Genomic DNA, 15,945 nt, shown 5'->3' with positions numbered 1-15,945 from the left:
GGAAGCGATATATGCATTTTTCTATCTGATTTATTATCAAAATAGTAAACTGTCAGACAGAGGACCTTCCCGTTACCCTTACTTGGAGAGATATTTTTTTAGAGGTGTCTAAGAACCCATTTTTGAGAGTATTAAGCTAAAAAAATGGTGTTTTTTTTGGAGCCAGCTTAACATACATACATGAATATAAATTATTGAGCCGTCAAATCTTCGCAATGAATTTCCTATTGAGTTCCTATTGGGTACGCATGCAATTATTTGACAATGCAGAGCACATAAAAGAAGAGAAAAAAAGTTATAGCCGAGTTTACAACTGCATATGTATACGTATATATGTATATATGTATACTATTGAGTCGCCTAATCTTCGCAACGAATTTCCTATCGGGTACACATACATACATTTGTGTGTCACTGTTTGTAGCACCTTGTTTTATCTATCACTCAATTTGTATGATACCGGCAGAATTACTTTATTAATATCGCTCAGTTGCCAACCTACTACAGTCGCTGGCAGTTGAGCACAACTTCAATAAGCCTAACTGTTTCAAGTACAAGTGTCAGTTTAAGGGCAACTCAGTGCGGTAGAAAAAAGAACGGTTGTAGTGTAAGTTTGCCTTAACGATTATACATATATTTTAGCTATAGTGGAAAATAAATAAATAAAAAACAATTTTTAATTGAAAAAATAATTTAAAAAACCATTTTAAATTAAAAAGAATTTAATTAATAAAAACTCAATTCATTGTCTGCGTGTTATACATAGACATATATGTATGTATGTGTGTATATAAATGCAGCTGTACAAGGAAAAAAGTCAATCAACGCATAAGTAATTACTTATTAAAATCTGTTTTAAATGAAATAAAAAATTATTATTCAAAAAGTTAATTAATTAAAACAGCTAACAATATATATGAATATATATTGGGTACAACCTATATAAGCTAACATATTTTAATGTAAAAAGTGCATAAAATATGAAAATATCTTTTTCTTGAATTCAACGTTCGTATGGATGTGAGTTTAAAGCTTAATAAGTTCATCCTTCCTACGGATATGCAACAAAAATAATTACTTAATTACTTAATTATTATAATTATAATTATTGTTATCGCGTATAACAGCAGCTAAACTTAATAGTGCAACTGATAATAAACCGAAATATGAGTGTGTGTTGGCTTATCGTTGTTATATCAAAGAAACGTGCGTGTGCTTGTGGTCCCTATGACAAATTAATTAAGTGTAAATGCTTAAACTCAATTCAATTAAGTGGAAAAGTTGATATTAATAAACTATAACTCATGGTGGTATGCTAAATGTCAGTGTTAGTTGATATGATCGAAGAAAAATCTGCTTAAAGTTCGGTTAGGCATGTTAACTGCTTCCACGAACGCACAGGGCGTATGAGTAATCTGCTCATATGTACATACATATATGTGTTATCTTTGTACAGTATGTACTTGTTGCTGTTAAAAAAAGCAGCTGAACCTTGCGCCTAAAGTTCTATGCACTTAACTGTCACACTAAAGTAGCAAAAATATCGGGTAGTCGAAAAAGTCTTTTCGTATTTCTAATCAAACTTCAATATATTTTTTTATATTGTAGTATATAAACCTAAATATGTATTGTATTATATGCATGTATATATGTCTATACAGTTGATCTTCTCTAACTCGATTCACTATAATACACAGAAAAAACTTCCAGTTGAAGAGACTTTGAGTCATGGAAGCAAATTTGTATGAAATTAGGCTTCTATAACCAATTCTCTTGAATTGGAGTTGTAGTTATGAAGGACTTCGAGTTATAAAAGTTCAACTGCATATATGTATGTTTGTATGTATGTATGTATGTATACTATATATATTTTTTATAGCTCAAGCACAGCTATGTGTTACCGTCCACATGTCCACATATGTCTGTGCAGCTTATCACTGCTACGAGTATTATTCATTTTCATTATCATTTTTTGATATCTTCGAGCTGACGCATTTGACACAATTGTATGTTATGCTTATGTATACATATACATATGTACATACATAAAAATAAGCAAACTCATTCAATTTTTTTTTTAATTTTTAATAAACAATTGAAAAATTTATGATGAGTGGTTCAATGTAGAAATATCTTTTACATAAAAAAACGTATATACTACTTATATAAACATATGTGTATATACTTAAAATGCACAATATATAGCTTTTTTACAACTTTTTTTAGGTTAACAATATAAAGCAGTTTTTTGTAACTGTGAGTAAATATAATTTTTAACATTTTAACTGATAAAGCAATTGTTTATCTTGTTTGTGTGTAGAAACATGACAGCAGTTTAATAGGCAAGACATACAAATTTTATGGGATAAAAAATAACAACGTGCACTTGGCTTGCAAAATCCCAGAATTGCTTACAGATTAAACGACCAATCGGGTATAATAATTTTTTATATTTTGTGAAAGCCAGAGAACTCCTGATCTATATAAAACAACTAAAAAAACGCTTTAAAGCTTTTTTCATAGCGATGCCTGGGATAATATCAAATAAACGAGGCTTGAGTTCGCTTGGTCAGTTATATGGCGGCTAAATGTTATAGTGGTCCGATATCAGCGGTACCGACAAATGAGCAGCTTCTTGGTTTTTAAATCAAAATTTTAAAAATGAGGTACTAATTTGCATATATGTATACAGACGAACAGACAGACAAACACGGATAAATCGACTTAGCTGATCTCGCCGTTAATTTATATTGGGTGGTCGAAAAAGTCTTTTCGTATTTTGTCAATAGATGTCGTTTCAGTCGTATATCTCCAGTGCTACATATCACAATGTGTCATACCATGTAGTGTTGGAAAAGTGAGATTTTTAACTTCATTTAACCAAAAAAAATTTATTTAATGGAAGATGAGTTACAGTTGTTCAAATATAATAAATAATGAAGAAATTCGCTATATTTTGAAATTTTTGTATAAAAGCGGAAGAATTCTACACAAGCCAGCAATGAAATTTGAGAAGTTAACGGAGACGATGCTGTATCAGTTCGTGTAGCACAACAATGGTTCACTCGCTTCCGTTCTGGAAAATTCAAAATTTCGATTTACACTGATGAAAGTTTAAAATACAAAAAGACTTTTTCGACTACACAATATACATTTATTATAGGGTCTCTGACATATTTTTCTGTGTGTTACATATTTCATAGTAAACTTTATGTGCCCTGCTCAGTATATACAAATATATAAACGAAGATATAACAATTTTTAAATTAACTATTTATACATATAATAATGAATACTTTAGGCACTAAAAGGGAAAGGCTCAGCGCACTTCAAGTATATTCATTATTTGCTTTAGATACCATAAGTATATATATTTTATCGACAAACTCTTTGCATACATGTTTATTAAATATCACGATTTCACACAGCCCTGAACGGCATGTAATTGAATTAAGTTATTCAAATTGAACTTTTATGGCAGGCAGTCAATTCATGGAACCTTGAACTTGCTACAATTTCGTGCGACTTTTAATTGCTTTAAATTCTAGTATAATGAGAATTTTTCTAAATAAAAACATATGTAAGGAAGCGCTAAGTTCACGATATTAGATAATATCGCCACTCAAACAAATATTGGGTAGTCGAAAAAGTATTTTCGTATTTTGTCAATAGGTGTCGTTGCAGTCGTATATCTCTAGTGTTACCAACCATATTGTGTTATACCATCTAGTGTTGGAAAGGTGAGATTTTAAGCTTCATTTAACCAAAAAAAAATTAAATTCAGGGAAGTTGGAAAGTTACAGCCGTTCAAAAATGAGTGAAAATAATGATGAAATTCGCTATTATTTGAAATTTTTGTATAAAGAAGGGAAGAATGCTACGCGAATTTGTGAAGTTTACGGAGACGATGCTCGTATCTGTTCGTGTAGCACAACAATGGTTCGCTCGCTTCCGTTCTGGAAATTTCGAAATTTAGATTTACACTGATGGAATAATGTCTCTAGCGAAAAAATGGCAAAAAGTGGCCGATAAATATAAAAAATAAGTTGAAGTTTGCTTAGAATACGAAAAGACTTTTTCGACTACCCAACCAATATATAATTATATTGAGGATTTTTTCAATAAAAATAACTTGCATAAATTATATAAATTTACAATATCTACTTAAAGTGCCGTTAACGTTTAAAAACATGTACAAATTTGAGTATTAACTGTATAATTAACATTATATGTTATAACGGTAGATTAGAACGTTGTCATTGTGCGCAACAAGCTCTTTCTTGAAGAATTTATATGGGCTGAAGGTAAAAATTTAAGCTATCAACGGATTAACTGATAAAGAGGTAGCAAGGCGTTAAAACGCATAACAGTGAAATGTTAAAAATTAAAAGCAGTTAATACTTAACAGCAGTAAATGTATAAAAACAAGACCCACTAATCGAAATCTATAGAAATTGCTAATGCGTACTGAAATCAATAATCTAATCAGATCAGGCAATGAGTCTTGCAAATCAGTACACGAACGACAAACAGGTGTTCATTAGCGCAATAAAACGATTCATTTAAGCCAATTGTTTACAAAAAAATGAAGATCTTACGAAAAGGCTTATGGCAAATAGCTGGCGGCAGAAGCGACAATAACAACAACGAAAATGAGAAAAACAACAGACAAAAGACATGTAAAGTCAATAAAAATTTACAATTAATTTTTGTTTTTTTTTTTCTTTTTTGTTTCAGTATCGCTAAAGCATGTCTAATATACGTCCCTTAACACCAGAGTTGGCCAAACGGGCGCAGGAGGAATTGGGCGAAGTGCCCGACCGCATCGATGCCGATATAGAACAACTGCGCGAGTGGATACTGAAGCAGCCACATCTCACAGCACGCACAGACGATCAGTTTTTGGTAGCATTCCTGCGCGGCTGCAAATATAGCATAGAGAAGGCGAAGCAAAAACTGGACAACTACTATGCAATGCGTAATGTAGTGACAGAATTGTATAAAGATCGCTTTGTTAATGACGCGGCTATTGACATTCTACATTCTGGGTGAGTAGATAAAATGTTTTTTCAAAGGGAAGCTAAGATATTGATCCAAAGGGCTCTAAAATAACAGAAGTCAGAAATCAAGTCTTAATAAGTCAATGCGACTTAGTATTTCTCAGAACTACAGGGCTTGTCCGCAAAGTAGTAGGACTGATTTTTCTTCCGTCGCGACTGTACTTCGGAGCGTACGCGCACTGACTGGATTCGGTAGAGAACGTTCCTAGCTAACCAACCAGCGGCTGGTCAGTTGTCTCCGAGTACCTGTAGAGTCAGAACAAACATTTTCGTGCGACGTGTTTCTGTGAGTGGTGTAAGCCGAAAATGCAGTTTCGTTAGAGCAGAGGTACACGATTGAATTCTGTGGAAAACTCGGTAAATTTGCGACAGAGACGGTTGATATGATCAAGCAGGCTTACTTAGATGTTGCTTTAGCAAGATGTGGTGTTTTTAAGTGGCACTAGGCCTCTTTGGAGGCCCGGGAAGAGGTCGCTGATGAAGGCCAGAAGAATGAGCAATTCCAAAGGGAAAACAATGCTCATTGTCTTTTTTGACATCAAATACATCGTCTACCATGAATTTGTTCCTCCTGGACAAACCGTCAATGCTAGGTTTTACGTGGAAGTCCTCAAGAGACTCAAACGAAGGGTCAATCGGGTCCGACAAGACATCGCAGCCGATTGTAAGTTGTACCACGACAACGTACCGGGTCACACCACCTTTCTTGTGAACAGCTACCTAATCAAAGCCGGCATCTCAACGCTTCCACAGCCGCCCTACAGCCCAGATGTGGCCCGCGGACTTGCCTGTAGACACTCAGAGAGCGGCATGCACCTCGGCTCTCAAGGTTGTTCCGGAGAATGCCTTCCGTGACGCCTTCAATGCTTGGAAATCGTGCTGGCAAGGCTGCATCGACTCAGAAAGAGTATATTTTGAAAGTTTTTAAAGAATTGTAACGATTGGTTCAATACATACATGTTTTTTAAATCGACTTAGTCCTATTACTTTCCGAACGTATTTGGTGGAATTTCTCTTATTATCGATCAAATATAATAGAAATTATTTATAAATTGTTTCACTAAATAAAACATTCTATGTCTTTACAGCGTTTTTCTACCCCTACCAAAACCCATAGCACCCGATGGCCCACGTATTCATATCTCGCGTTATGGCCTTTTCGATAGTAGTAAATATTCTTTGGCTAATGTAGTGAAGGTGCGCTCAATGCTGGGCGATATACAATTTCGCGAAGATGATAATGCAATCGTTATGGGCTTTTTGGAGGTGTTAGACTTTAAAGGTGTCGGCCCGGGACATATTTTCCACTTCAATGCTGCATTGGTGAAAAAACTTGCCGTTCTTGGCGACAAAGCATGGCCTTATCGTCCCAAAGGTTTCCATTTTGTCAACGTCAATTCGAGTTGCGAGAAATTTTTGAACATCGCAAGGAGTTTGATGAGTGATAAGATTAAGAAGCGTGTAAGTGTAAACTTGTTGCAAGTCATCTCTACACACATATTGTACATATGTATATATTTTTCTCTTAAATAATTGTTATTATTTATCTGCATTAACAGTTCCACGTGCATTCAAATTTCGAATCCCTCTACAAGCATATACCCAAAGAGTGTCTACCGGCCGAATATGGCGGCAGCAATGGAACACTGGATGATGGCATCAAAGAGTGGGAAAAGAAATTACTTAGCTATAAGGAATATTTTGAAGAGGAGGTCAAATATGGCACGAATGAAAAATTAAGACGTGGCCGTCCAATTGACATCGAATCGCTTGGCGGTATAGAAGGCTCATTTAGAAAATTAGATATTGACTAGTGTTTTTCTATTATCTTATAATTAAATAAAATGAGATTTTTACTTGTCATTATTGTATATATAGCACTTGTTATATGTACAATTAAGATAATTCCAACAGTTTGTGAAATTCGCAATATTTGCCGAAGAATACATACATACATATAAGGAATGTACAAAACAAAAAATAATAAAATATTTAAATATCAATTTTTAAAACAATTGAGAATTACTATAAAAACATTGCGCTTTAGAAGCATTAGCTTTCCTAACAACCACGAAAGTCGGGTCTATGTAACACGAACGGACATCGACATTTTTCGGCCACTAAAAAAGCAAAACAATAACAGCAACCACTCTTTTCTTCTTTTTTACTGGCTTTTGACACCGCTTACGCGAATATAGCCGACTTAACAACAGCACGTCAGCTTCTTCTTTTCCCAACGTGGTGCCAATTGGAGATTCAGGTCCTTCTCCACCTGTCTTTCCAACGGAGTGGAGGTCTTCCTCTTCCTCTGCTTCCCCTGGCGGGTACTGCGTCTAATACTTTCAAAGCTGGAGTATTTTCGTCCATACGTACGACATGACTTGGTCAGCGCAGCCCCTGTCTCTTTATTCGCTGAACTATGTCAATGTCGTCGTGTATCTCATACAGCTCATCGTTCCATCGAATGCGATATTCGCCATGGCCAACGCGCAAAGGACCATAAATCTTTCACAGAACCTTTCTCTCGAAAACCCGTAACGTCGACTAATCAGATGTTGTCATCGTCCATGCCTCTGCACCATATAGCAGGACGGGAATAATGAGTGACTTATAGAGTTTGGTTTTTGTTCGTCGAGAGAGTACTTTACTTCTCAATTGCCTACTCAGTCCGAAGTAGCACCTGTTGACGAAATTATCTACGACTTCGAAGTTATGACTGTCAACAGTGACGTGAGAGCCTAGTCGCGAGTGCGAAGACTGTTTGTTTCATGATAAGAGATATTTCGTCTTGCTTTCGTTCACTGCTAGGTGCTTTACTTCCTTATCCAGTCTGGAGAAAGCAAAGCTAACGGCACGGGTGTTGAAGGGAATGATATTATTATCATCGGCATACATTTTATTCAATTAGACTACAAGGCACTATGAGTCATTTGATAATGATTAAAATATTAAAATAAAATGTCACCGTTTATTGATGAACAAGGTTGGGAACAAGAAAAGCTACCTTTTCTTTTATACAAAAAAAAATTATTGATAAAAAAAAATTAAATGATAAATACTCAATACCTAACATCACGATTTTTAATTAGAAGGTTTCATGCCAGACTTTTTATATATAAATTCATGTGCGGCATCATAATGTGGACTTGCTTGCTCTCGAACACGTTGCATCCACTCGGCGATTTTCGGAAACTTCTTACCAACATCATAGTGTGCTAATTCTACAAGAATAAAAGTATATACCATTCATTTTTTAATATATTTATATTAAATGCTTTACTCACTCGTTTGCTCCACTTCACAAGCACCAAATAAATCGGCCACAGTCATTTTATTGGCCACCACAAACTGTGTGTCCTTCAACCAAATTTCCTCTAAAATTTTTAATTGTGACTCCATGTTTCTACTTAAGGTAGCCGCTTTTTCAGCGGTAGGTTTCGGTTTTATCCCGTTAATGGGAAGTAGCCACATATCAAGAAAATATGTTGTACAGCCCAAACGCACACCCAAATGCTGCCATTCGAGAAATTCATCTACGCGTGCACGCTGTCCTAATGCTTTAGGATAGAGCAGCTCACTGAATTGACCCTTATCGGCGAGGTATCTACAACAATAATAATAACTTTTTATTCCCAATGGAGCTAACAGCTTACCTAACCATCGCTACACTCTCGCCAAGATGAAAGTCTCCATCTACGAGCGCCGGCACTTTTTGGAAGCGATTTATTTGTTTGTACTCCGGTTTCAGTTGTTCAGCTGGGTTCATTAAAAAAATAGTTGTATTATGTTTACATTGCATACAATAATACACCATATATACTTACACTTTCTCAATGCAACAGGACAGTCTTCAAATGGTATCTTACCCAATCGCAATGCAATCCACAAGGCGCGTGAGGGTTGCGACATTAAATCATAGTAATATTTGAACTTTGCCATTATAATATTTTTTTTAAATAATTTATTTTCCTAATTATCAGTTTTCGCACCTCCGGATAGTAGAGTCTAAAGTTCGCAGGTTTCAAAGCTTTTTAATGCAGCCTCTTTCCATGCAATCCACCAACTCTGTTTTGTTGTTTTGTTTTATCATGTTTGCTTTGCGATAACAATTTGTTATTTATTTTGCGCTTGTGTTACGAATTAGTGCATAACTAAATCAAGTGATAATTGTGTGTATTAAGCTTTTGCTAAATAAAAGCTTAGTGGATGGGAATAGTTTCGTTACGAAACGTGCTGCCTGATCGATAGAATAGGTTTTAAAATCTCTTTAATTTTGAAAAAAAAAGTTCATTTTTAAGCGCACACATATTGTGGTATTAAAAACAAAATTAGTTTTATCATATTTCGACAGTTTATACCTTCAAAAATATTTTCTAAAATTTTAAAACGATATCTCAAACAGTTTTTGAGTTACAGCCTTCGAAATTATAGCCGCTCTGTTCAATTAGCTCTATAATTTTATATTTAAATAGTATTTTTTTGACAATTTAAAAACATTTTTCCAATTTGCTTGAGTGATTACTCGAAAACAAAGAATCCAATCCCAATAATTTTTTTTCTGTATATTCTTTTTAATACACCTCCACACGAACTACCTTTTTAAACTGATCAGAAATCGACTTTGACAGGCTGAAAACTATCAAAATTTTGGATAAAATTCAACTTTATATTTTGAAATTTTTGATGAAATCCGGGTCAATTCCGGTAACGTAGAACCGGTTGTTTTGGTAAATGATTTCTCAGAACGGAGCCTAGCACTCTCAAAGCGATCATATTCACAAACTGATGGATGGTTAGTAATCCTAAAATTTTAGGTGTACCATTCGTCAGTCTGTGTCACTTTACTCCTCATACGACCGCGATAACTGCCAAAGTGCAGAGCCGCAACAAAACCCGCAAGTCGCTTTCCGGCAGCTCATGGGGAAAAGCCAAAGAAATGTTATTGGTCATATACAAACTCATGGGCCGGTGGGTTTTAAACTACGTCGCACCAATATGATCGCCTGGATGCAGCGAAACGCAGACGAAGAAGCTTTACACCTGTCAAAACACTGCATTCCAGACCTATTGATCTCTCCCATCAAATACTTACACAGCGAAGCCCTTATGCGTCAACAGCACATTTCCTAGGCCTGCCGTTAGATGACTTGATTGCAACCAATCAATTCCCACAACAGCCGGTTTTACGCACCGGAATTGACCCGGATTTATTTCGGAGTTCTAACACCGTTTAGATCGGTAAGCCTTAGTATGACAACCAATCTGAACCTTAAGTTTTTTCAGATTTCATTCACGGAGAAGGCTGCAATCACTGCAGCACTCGAAAAATTTACTGTGTGTTCTTAAAATAACTATTATTTAAATAAATAAATCTAAAATAACTATAAATATACCCCTAAATTTTTTAAGCAATTGGATTAAGAATTGTTTTTCCCCAAAAATCGCCTTTTATAGGCTGTCACACTAGGGGTGCCCGTTAAAGAACAATCCTTAAAAACTTTGTAAAATAAAAATACTTACTTGCCACCCATTTTATGCTTGCCTTTCCAAATTGCATCGCAGTACATTTCTTAAAGTAAAAACTCATTGCTTTCAAATTGTAATATATTTTCCAATTTTTTCTTTTATTACTTATGTAAGGTATTTATAGTGATTGAATGACAATTTTTATGAACTTAATAAATTCCATATATTGAAGGAAGATTTCTGAAAATAAATAATGTAAATTTGTAATTAAAAATGATGGCAGGGTAATGAGCGGATGTGTTGCTATTTAAAATTAAATAATTTTGAAAAAATATAATATAAAAAAATAACGGTTATATATGAAAAATAATGAACATAACATAACTTAAAAGTATGCTTTTTAAATATATTTAACCAAAAATTAAGATAACGTGTGCACAAATATTAAAAGTAAAATAAAATTCAACAGTAAAAAAAATGAATTCGAAATGCATAATACATGTATTGCTTTCAATACTAAAATTAAGTAATTTGACAATTGATGTGTGCGAAAAATGACGGAAGAGCGTTGAATAGTATGGAGTTGCCTGAACCATAAGTGACTTTAAATAATGAAAAATATATTTTCGATTTTGTATAATAATATGAAATTGAATGTTTCGAGTGTCATTTTTACCAAACTTTTCTTTGTTGTTTTGAATTTGCATTCAGTATAATATATAAAATAAGCAATTGCTATTTGGAACTATTGTAGGGTTTCTTATGTCGCCGATTTTGGCATAAAATATTCACCTTCATTTAATCTAAGTCTCAGTTTAATATTTTTATAGCACTGTTAAATCTTACAAACAAAAAAGATAAGAAAGTAGTCCCCGCGCCAGACTGCTCGTCATTTATGTATGTATTTAAACAATAATAATTCAAATAATTTTTTTTTGTTACCTAGGAAAGCAATTCATGCTTATCGATTGAAATTTTAAGTGTCTCACTTGTTAGTGTTTGCTTGGTTCGAGAATGCGATTAGCGAACTAAAGTTTAACGCGAATTATTTTCAACGGCAATTAATCGAAAGGCCTCAAAATACGTTTGTTTTTATTATATACTTGTATATATATGTTTGTATGTATGTATGTATGTACCGTACGTATTTTTAGTATGTCGTGTATACACAGATTAAAACAAAAGAGCTACATTATTTCCAGAAGCTATTATAATAATGATAAGGTGTGATTCATAGTATAAGGCATACAAAAAATACAATTGTACATATGTATGTATGTATATATGGTCGAATATGGTTCAGGCCCGTAAACCGTACTAAAATTGCAATTACGAATACCACTCTTAATGAAATTAACTATTAATATACATGTTATGTATGTAAGTATATTTGTAATGTAAATATTTTAAATCTGTTAATATGTCAAATATATGAAATAAAAAATATATGTATATGTATAGTACATATATTAAAAAATTATTAGTGGTTAAAGTTTTTTAATCCACGATTATGAATATTGCAAAAGTTCAATATTATGCTATAATCAAAAAAATTGTTAAATACATACATCGAAAGCGTTCTTAGAAATTATTTTGGAAAAATTGAAGATATTTGACAGTCAAAACATCGCATAGAAGCCACAAATAAATTTTAATAAAACACATTTTTAAATACATCAAAAGTGTTAAGGTATTTTGTACTTATTAATTTTCTTTTTACTCGCAAATTGCATATTTTTGCTTGCAAAAAAAAATTAAAACTATTTTACTCGTAAATTGCATATTTTTGCTTGCAAAAGAAAATTAAATTAAATTTTTCCCATTAAATTTTTTTAAATTAAATTAAATTTTTATTTCTTTAATTTTTAAAGTATTTAATACTTATTAATTTTCTGTTTACTCGTAAATTGCATATTTTTGCTTACCAAAAAAATTTAAATTAAATTTTTATTTCTTTAATTTCGTTCACAGAATATCAAAAATCACATATATGTATGTAAGTGGATGCTATGCACATTAAATGATTTTGTTTATACGAAATAAATGAAAACCAAAACCAATTTGGTCCAAATAAAAACCAAAAAACACGCACAATTGTACCCAAGGTTCAGAGGGAAAAATATTTAACTTAGTTAAAAATCTCAACGGTTTTGTAAGTTTATATATATAGGCAATATTTCGAACACGTTTAACAATTAAATGCCTAGTGGTTTAAGACAATTTTCACACAAAAAATGGAATTCGCGTATTTGCATACAATTAATATTTAAACTGTTAATTAATTTTTTAGTTTTACTTAAAATGGTAATGATAAACACACCACAATATATATATGTATATAATAACTATATATCTAAAATGAGTGATTTACAATGTACACTTTCATGTATGTTGTCTGCATTTGTATTAATATAGTTTCGTTTTGTTCAAAATTTTTAATTTCTCTCGTTATTTACCATTGCCAAAAACATACACCATATACATAAATAGCTTCACTTTTAAATATATACATACATCCATGAAAAATCTTTCCCAAAAATAACTTTGTTTAATATAAATGAAGCTTTTAAAAATTAGTTTATATTTTCATATATGCAGTATATAATATATAGCTTCTCTCTATGTATTATGTAGGTATATATAGTATACATATTTCTTTATATATACATATACCATATACTACTACATACAACTGTTATGTGATTACGACGCCAACATTCGAGAAAATAGTTGCAATAGTTGCATTTGTTCCGTTGCTTTTAGCTCTATATACCGTTACTTTCATATTTATTACTGTTAACTTATCGCTCGTGTTAGCTGTGCCGTTATGTTGTTTGTTGCCTTCGTGCATAAAAACTTTGTTATAAATATAACAAGTCGCTAAATAAATTGCATATTCTCGTTTAAAACATTTTGTTTTTTAATATTTACGCAGTAAATTATTTACGAACTGTTGCTTTTTAGTTTGTTCAATTTTAGTTTATACTTTTGTTTTTATTTTTTGCACTTTTTAACTAACGCACAAAAAACGCAAAATGCTGCAAAGTTATTTACGTTGCTGTTCATGCAGCTTTAAGAATTTGGTTCTGGATTATTTCACATTATCTTTTATACATATTTATACTTTCGCTTTTTATTTTATTTTATTTTATTTTTTTTTTAATTTTATAATGTTCTTTTCTTGTATTAGTTAGTTTATTTCGTTTTATAACTTTTGCTTTAATTTAATCAATATTTAATTTACGAAAAGACTCTTCAGGTACACTCACACATTTAGGCGATGGCGGCGAGACTGGTGTGGGCGGCGTCTTATTAGCAGCCGGACCAACTGTTGGCTCAATTTGTCGCAATGTCTCATCGACGCCATACTTTTCATCCTCATCGAAATAATCGCTAAAATCGTTGAGCTGTTGTTCGAAATTTGTCATGGCTTCTTCGTAGGTGCCATTATTACCACCATATTCGACGGGCAGATACTCCTTGCCAATGGCCTTCTGCAGTGACTCCAGCGTAGAGTGTATGTGGAGCTGTGCAAATGATATATGATAAGTATTAGAAATTCAATTGAATCATTATGTAAACCCATATAAAGGTGAAAAAGAGCTCTGCTGTAAATTAAGGGATTAAGGGGTTACAGTGGGTTTACGGGTTTCAGAAAAAACGACTTGTTTTATTTTCTTATTAAATTCTACAACACCTCTAGTATAGTGCCCTAAATTCCTAAGTTGATCCGAGAAATAGTTTCGGAGATACAGTCTTGAGAACTTGTGCGCTCAAGGCTAGCTAGGCTAAGTGCGCCGTCTTTAAACGCGTTTTTGTCGAAACTGTGTTTTTGAAGTCGATTGGCAAGATTTATCGAGAACTACTCAACCGATCTTCATGAAATTTTACACAGATCTTTGAGTTATAATTCTTAAAAATTTGGACGAAGGATTTTTTTCGATTACAACTATTTGAAAAAAAAATGTCGCGAAATTTTAATTTCTTTGTAAAAATGTTTGCCAAAAATTCAATTTTCAGTTTTTTCCCTTCATCCAAGTTATAAGTTAAGGTTTTAACTAGAACATATATTTTTTCCCTTTAGATGATGCTGTAAATAGTTATACTGCCAACGCGGGCGCATCTTTTTCTGAAAGGTCACCGGAAATGGCGACGCAATACAAAATATTTTTTCAAAAATTTCAGAATTTCTTTGTTAATAGTGTATGTTTGTAACAATAAAAAATTCTAATAAAATATTTCATTTTTTATATGAGAAAAAAGATTGTATAAAAAGGCTGTTTTTTTATCCCAGAAACCCCATTAAACTATTTTCATGTCTGTGCTTATTCTCACGTAATTTGAAAGCTCTAACTTTGCATATAATTTGCATATACTCTCGAAATTTAAAAGCAAAGTTTAAGTTGTATCTATCTAAAAAGCTTATTAATGTAATGTGGAAATGTATTAAACACCTTTGTTCTGGTAGTCTTAACTTTTTATGTCAATAAATATTTCAAACTGCTACACTTTAGTGTGTATGTATCTCAACTCACCAATTCTCTTTGTTTCATAACCAGACGCACCAAATTCAATATTATTTGGGCATCCATGGAAGCATTTACGATGTGTGTGCCCACCAGATTGGTGGGTACGCCATATTCTAAGAATGCGGCCATCTTTTTGAATAAATTCGCTTCAAATTGACGCAACAATGCATATGGAATTTTCGAAAAATCGATTATTTCAAGCACACCACTAATAATCCAATTATCATCGGTGTTGGCCTCAATTTCAGAACGAAACATTATGAAACGGAAGATATCTTTGGCCGTATAGAGGGAGGTATCAATTTGACCCATACGTGTGAAATGTATGCGCGGACCGCCTGGACCCACTGGTTTGGGTAGTGTGGCGAATATGCTATGGAATAGACGAAAACACAGAAGATTAATTTATAATATATACAATAAATTTGAGATTAATAAGAAACTAACCCCGCACGACAAATGCCAAATACTTTATCGTCAATGCGTCGAGATTTAAGTAAATCGCCAGCTGTTGTTTTGTATGTATAATAGTAGTCGATACGTTTCTTCGCGTCATCCATATTGTATTTGCAGAAACGCAGGAAGCCCACAAGGAATTGATCATCGGTCCGCGCCGTCAAATATGGCTGTTCTTCAATCCACCGGCGCAGCTCTATAATTTTGCTGGCAATATCTGTTTCGACTTCATTGAGTTCGGTGCGCGCGACCGCAGCCAGCTCGGGTGCCAGTGGGCGAATTTGTGACATTATATGTATGGAAAATTTGTACGCGTGCCGGAAATGTTCGTAAGTACACAATTTTGCTGGGCCAGAAGAAATTTTCAAATGTTTTTGCTTTGGATTTTCTGATTGACGGTGATTTAAAATGTTATTTAACTGCAATGAGACATT

The 15,945-nt window shown here is 33.2% G+C and overlaps 3 protein-coding genes across 6 annotated transcripts in view; 1 reads left to right on the top strand and 2 right to left on the bottom strand.

Annotated features, from left to right (window-relative positions):
- Nucleotides 1–482: 482 nt before the first annotated feature.
- On the top strand, nt 483–6,965 carry LOC120771989 (retinol-binding protein pinta-like). Of its 2 annotated transcripts, none has more exons than XM_040100344.1 (4): nt 483–607; nt 4,738–5,048; nt 6,149–6,521; nt 6,620–6,965. In XM_040100344.1, the coding sequence occupies exons 2-4, from the start codon at nt 4,750–4,752 to the stop codon at nt 6,872–6,874; spliced, it is 927 nt and encodes a 308-aa protein (XP_039956278.1). In that variant the 5' UTR covers nt 483–607; nt 4,738–4,749; the 3' UTR covers nt 6,875–6,965. The 2 variants fall into 2 exon arrangements, with proteins under 2 accessions (XP_039956278.1, XP_039956279.1); XM_040100345.1 differs by lacking the exon at nt 483–607 and adding an exon at nt 3,667–3,740.
- A 1,035-nt stretch (nt 6,966–8,000) lies between these two features.
- On the bottom strand, nt 8,001–9,126 carry LOC120771990 (glutathione S-transferase theta-3-like). Its single transcript, XM_040100346.1, has 4 exons — nt 8,885–9,126; nt 8,714–8,816; nt 8,345–8,664; nt 8,001–8,281 (listed from the first exon to the last, which is right to left on the bottom strand). Exons 1-4 carry the CDS (start codon nt 8,997–8,999, stop codon nt 8,142–8,144), a joined length of 678 nt encoding a protein of 225 aa, XP_039956280.1. The 5' UTR covers nt 9,000–9,126; the 3' UTR covers nt 8,001–8,141.
- Nucleotides 9,127–10,650: 1,524 nt separating this feature from the next.
- LOC120771350 (alpha-tocopherol transfer protein-like) overlaps nt 10,651–15,945 on the bottom strand; it is a 31,218-nt gene continuing 25,923 nt past the window's right edge. For 2 of the 3 annotated variants that reach the window (XM_040099297.1, XM_040099299.1), the window contains exons 2-4: nt 15,503–15,930; nt 15,062–15,428; nt 12,462–14,053 (exon numbers count right to left, since the gene is read on the bottom strand). In XM_040099297.1, the coding sequence (XP_039955231.1) occupies nt 13,751–14,053; nt 15,062–15,428; nt 15,503–15,801 (969 nt within the window). In that variant the 5' untranslated portion in view covers nt 15,802–15,930 and the 3' untranslated portion in view covers nt 12,462–13,750. Of the gene's footprint in view, nt 10,767–12,461; nt 14,054–15,061; nt 15,429–15,502; nt 15,931–15,945 lie in introns of those variants that run through there. The other variant, XM_040099300.1, reaches the window with a different exon arrangement.

This window comes from Bactrocera tryoni, chromosome 3 (assembly GCF_016617805.1).
Source record: "Bactrocera tryoni isolate S06 chromosome 3, CSIRO_BtryS06_freeze2, whole genome shotgun sequence".
NCBI classification, from domain to species: Eukaryota; Metazoa; Arthropoda; class Insecta; order Diptera; family Tephritidae; genus Bactrocera; species Bactrocera tryoni.
This window is presented reverse-complemented; position numbering and strand designations above follow the sequence as displayed.

Bases quoted from the DNA above. Each gene is read 5' to 3' on its own strand.
- LOC120771990 (XM_040100346.1), bottom strand. From the start codon at position 8,999: ATGGCAAAGTTCAAATATTACTATGATTTAATGTCGCAACCCTCACGC. The intron at 8,817-8,884 runs GTAAGTATATAT...TAATGAACCCAG, and splicing joins TCCTGTTGCATTGAGAAAGT to CTGAACAACTGAAACCGGAG. The intron at 8,282-8,344 runs GTGAGTAAAGCA...TTATTCTTGTAG, and splicing joins TTGTGAAGTGGAGCAAACGA to AATTAGCACACTATGATGTT.
- LOC120771989 (XM_040100344.1), top strand. From the start codon at position 4,750: ATGTCTAATATACGTCCCTTAACACCAGAGTTGGCCAAACGGGCGCAG. The intron at 5,049-6,148 runs GTGAGTAGATAA...ATGTCTTTACAG, and splicing joins ATTGACATTCTACATTCTGG to CGTTTTTCTACCCCTACCAA. The intron at 6,522-6,619 runs GTAAGTGTAAAC...CTGCATTAACAG, and splicing joins GTGATAAGATTAAGAAGCGT to TTCCACGTGCATTCAAATTT.